General features: G+C 35.6%; 1 protein-coding gene across 1 annotated transcript; it reads right to left on the bottom strand.

Annotated features, from left to right (window-relative positions):
- Window positions 1-2,674: 2,674 nt before the first annotated feature.
- LOC137819069 (uncharacterized) lies at window positions 2,675-4,017 on the bottom strand. The gene is made up of 4 exons (XM_068622808.1): window positions 3,961-4,017; window positions 3,449-3,874; window positions 3,090-3,179; window positions 2,675-2,944 (listed from the first exon to the last, which is right to left on the bottom strand). The coding sequence occupies exons 1-4, from the start codon at window positions 4,015-4,017 to the stop codon at window positions 2,675-2,677; spliced, it is 843 nt and encodes a 280-aa protein (XP_068478909.1).
- Between the last annotated feature and the right edge of the window lie 858 nt (window positions 4,018-4,875).

The raw sequence follows: 4,875 nt of genomic DNA, 5'->3' as shown, positions 1-4,875 counted from the left end.
TCAAATTTAAAACTTTCATTATGATACGTAAACATATTTCGTCAATTTTTTTTATTAGATTTCTTTTTAAATTTAAGATCTACCTATAATTATACATTAAAAATGCTTAAATATATTATAAAAAAATCTTTTAAAAAAATAGTTAAATATGTTTTTTCGTATTATAACACGAAATTGATTTTTTTCTTTAGTTAAAATTTTAGATTATCCAAGTACATGTAGTATGAAAATGATTTAAATAAGTTGTTTTTTTATGTGAAATTGGTTCAATTTAAGATTTTACTTCATCAATCCATTTAAAGTAGTTATAGTGAACATTAGTCAGCAATCAAAACAACATCGAAATTTGAAAAAAAAAATAATCTTAAAAAAAACTAAGAAATTTCACGTACAAAAGGACACATTCTAATCATTTCGTACTATAAGTATTTGTAAGGTCTAAAGTTTAAACCAAAAACAAAAATTAATATTGTGTTATAACACAAACCAAAACTATATTTAACCTTTAAAAGAATAAAACAACAATATATATATATATATATATATATATTATAAATTACTGTATTTACAGTTAATTTGACCAGTTTGTGCGAAATTGAATTTGACCAACGTTAGTAACACTCAAACCAATAACATAAGACATCAAATACAAAACCATAACCCAATCAACAAGAATGCACACAAGACAAATAGGACAAAGTAAAACACAATGGAATAAAATGTAAACACCAATACTTCTTTCCTTCAATACTGCGAATTACACCTCAAAAACATGCAACAAACATCAAACCCCTTTGTTGGCCAAGACCAACGCTAGTAACACCCAAACCAAGAACATAAGACAACAAATACAAAACAATAAACCAATCAACAAGAATTCACACATACCTACCTAATCCTAAGGAGCTTCCTGCCACTGAGACCACCCACCAACGCCCTTACCTTTTAATTGACTTCAAACAAGCCTTTGGGTCCAAACACCATTGGACATAAGTAAACGAAATGCCACTAACTTTACTCGTGAGCCATGACCACACCTTGAGTTGGGCCAAAGTGAAAATCTCAGAAGAGTCCACTCTACCATTCTTAAAGATGATGAGATTCCTCTGTTTCCAAATTTTCCCAACCACAACAATCCACATATACCCCCAATAACTATTTATCTTTTATGACGCCCACCCTAGATAAAACTGTATAAAGTGGGAACTAGCGTCCCAATGGTAAATTATAACCTCCCCAACCCACCTACTGCACATACACCATACCCTCCAAGCTACCTTACATTTGAAAATAACATGACTCCCAGATTCCACCTCTTCCCCGCAAAAGACACACATACTACTTTCCAAAACAACCCCTCTCTTCTCCAAGTTCACACGTGTCAGTAGCGTAACCAAAACTCCCGAAGTTGTAGTCATAGCAGAGGGTAATGCCTTAAGGCTCCAAAAAACCTTATATAAAGAACCAAATGTGCCAACTTCAACCATCCTTAAACGACTGCACGTCGAACTAATTGTGTAACGAAAACCTTCATCTGGCTTCCATACCCATTGATCCTTAGACCCTAATGGCAGAGCTTTGTCCTCCAATAGAGACAAGAGATGAAGTTCTTCACCTATTTCCCACTCAAAAGGGTACGCCTCCACTCCACCTTCCAAGACCACATGTTGTTGACCCAAACCCTAACTTGTGACACAACAACATTTTTATCCTTAGTAATCGAGTAGAGTCTTGGGAATCTTACGTTTAAAGCCTCGCTAGCGAACCATTTATCTTCCCAAAAATTAATACGATTCACATCACCAATCCTCCATACAACATTATCCTCTGACGCCCAAACTTTCTCCAAGTCCTTCCACCATGTAGACCCCTTGGAGTTACCAACACCCCCTCGTAGTTCTCTCCAGTCGCCGTATTTAGACTCAATAATCTCTTTCCACATCCCACCCTCTACAGACTCTAACCATCAAATCCATTTCCCTAAAAGCGCATCATTAAAAAGTCTTATATATTTTATACCCAAACCACCTTTCTCTTTGGGATTGCACACTTTCTCCCAAGCCATCCAAGCAACTTTCTTACCTTCCTTCCCCCAACCCCGAGAAAGTTCCTCTATAAATTCTTAAGAGAGATAACCACTAACATTGACATTTCCAAAAAAGACATGTAGAAAAGGGGAATAGAAGAAATAACTGACCTCAACAGACAAACTCTGCCAGCCATAGATAAAAACATCCCTTTCCATCTGTCCAATCTTTGTCAAACCTTAGTAACCACATTATCCTAGAAACACGCTCTCTGATGGTTACCGCCCACCTCTATACCCAGATACTTGAAAGAGGCTTTCATTATCTCACAATTTAAGATAAACGAATATATTCGCATTTGAGATTGACTTGTACCCACCCCTCCAAGCCTGCTCTTTGAGAAATTGACCTTGAGCTCAGAAGCTAATTTGAAGCAACATAATATAAAGTTGACCACCATTATGTTTTGTGGGCTATCCTTACAAAAGAAGAGAGTATCGTCCGTAAAGTGCAGCATTTTGACCTTTACACCTTTAGACCCAACCTCCACACTATGTAACAAATCCTTGGAGACCGCTTGTCTGACCACTACTACCAGACCCTCAACCACAATTAAGAATAAAAAGGGAGCAAGGGGATCACCCCGTCTAAGACCCTTCCCACGTTTGAATTCCTTTGTTGAACAGACTCTTTTTCACAAGGATGGACACAGAAGCAGACTCAAGACATGCTTTTATCCATCTAATCCATTTACCTCCAAATCCAAGTCTGCCTAACATATAATAAAGAAAATCCCAACGCACTGAATCATATGTTTTTTCATAGTCAGCCTTTAGGAATAAACACGAGGATTTATTCATTTTCACTTCCTCCAATGTCTCATTTGCAATCAACACACTGTCCAAAAGGCCCCTCCTCTATAAAAAAAAGCAGCTTGTCTAACATCAATGACCCCTTATAGTACTCTTTTAAGTCTCTTTAACAACAACTTGGATATGATTTTATAAATACACCCACTAGAGAAATCAGTCTGAACTCATTTAAGTTTGAAGGATTATTTACCTTTGGGACGAGGACAATGAAGGACGCATTTAAACCCTTAGGCCACACTTCAGAATTCTTAAAACTCTGAATTGCCCTAACAAAATCAGCCTTTACAATATTCCAACTAAACTTTAAAAACTCAAAATTGTACCATCAGGTCTAAGGCTTTTCGACCCTTCACAATCCCAAATTGTCTCCTTAATCTCCTCTTTAGAGAACGCCCTTGAAATATTAACATTATCCTCCTCCAAAATGCAATTAAAGGGAATATTGTCTAATCTAACTTGAATGTTTCCCCTTCCATGAATCTAGCCTCAAAAAAGTCCTTAATTTTCCTTTTAACCGTTGTTGGATCCTCCACCCAAACATCATTAAACCAATCCATTCATACCATTCTTAATTCTTCTCCATCTAGTAACTGCATGAAAATATTTCGTATTCAAGTCACCCTGCTTCACCCACTTACACTTTTCCTTTTGAAAAGCTATAACCTCCTGTTTAAGCCTACTCTTGCTAAGATTAGCCAACAAGATTTTCCTCTCTAACCTTCCACCTTCACTCAATCCACTCTCATCATCCTTATCATCCAACTCTTGCACTCTCTTACTCAACTTCTCCACTTCTTGATTCACATTACCAAACACCTCTTTATTCCAAATTTTTATATATGCTTTGAGCCTTTTCAACTTTTCCTTGAGAACGATCATCCCAAAGCCAAATATCTCATAGTTATTCCATTTTGACCTGACCTTGAAACTTGTTTCTCGTTGCCAGACATCTAGTGTTCTAAACGGCTTGGGACCCTAATCAACAACCAAATTCTTCAGAATCAATATGCAATGATCTAACACCCTTCTTCCCAACACGTATTGTTTAGACTCCGGCCAACAATCCAACCATTCTCCTGAAACCATGATTCTATCAATTCTGCTCTTGCTCGTTCCATTCGGCTTATACCATGACATAAGTCTCTCGATCGACGACTAAGGAAAACAAGTTTTTGCTTTTGAACCTATGTTTGACTTCAAGTTCGTTAAGATAATATCATTAAAGTCAATAATTATCGCATAAAAAATATAATCCGTTTTGGAGTTGAGTGACTCCATTACAATTTATCCTTAAAAATAAGTAATTTTAAAAAATATGCATATAAATAACTCTCAACCTCCGAACCATTTCAAATAATTTGAAATCGAAATGTGTGAGTCTCACCAGCTAAATTAAATAGGATATGAATAATAATTCTTCTAAATATAGAGATAAAAAAATTCACACAAAAAAACTCCCTTTTAAATACTTCAATCAAGTTCTAAAGATTTCTTACTACCATAAATTAACTTAAACAATCTTGAGTCGAGACACAACCAACCAAAGACAAGAAAGGGTAATACTGAAACATCGTTAGTTCCAAAATTAGGGAAAGAACATGAAATCTAGTTCTGTATCTATTAAAGTAGATATTGTACGTAGGACCTTTAAGTATATATAAGTTCAGGTGATGGCGGTGGAACAAACCACAATCACCAAAGCCACCGCCATGATTTAGGGCTTACAAGTATCAATGTAATTAAGTTATAAAAAATTTCTAAAAAAATGTAATAATGATAAAATAATAATAATAACACAACCACTAACGTTGTCCCTTTCAAACGGGGATTTGTCGGTTGGGTGAGGGTTTCCACTCGCTCATCTCTTTAAGCTTCAACTTCTCCATGCTTCCTTTCTTCACCTACACTTTTATTTTTATACCCTTTTCAATTTGTGATATTTTTGGCATGGAAGAATGTTGAATGTTATTTTTTTT

This window comes from Phaseolus vulgaris, chromosome 10, assembly GCF_000499845.2.
Source record: "Phaseolus vulgaris cultivar G19833 chromosome 10, P. vulgaris v2.0, whole genome shotgun sequence".
In the NCBI taxonomy this organism is placed as follows: domain Eukaryota; kingdom Viridiplantae; phylum Streptophyta; class Magnoliopsida; order Fabales; family Fabaceae; genus Phaseolus; species Phaseolus vulgaris.
This window is presented reverse-complemented; position numbering and strand designations above follow the sequence as displayed.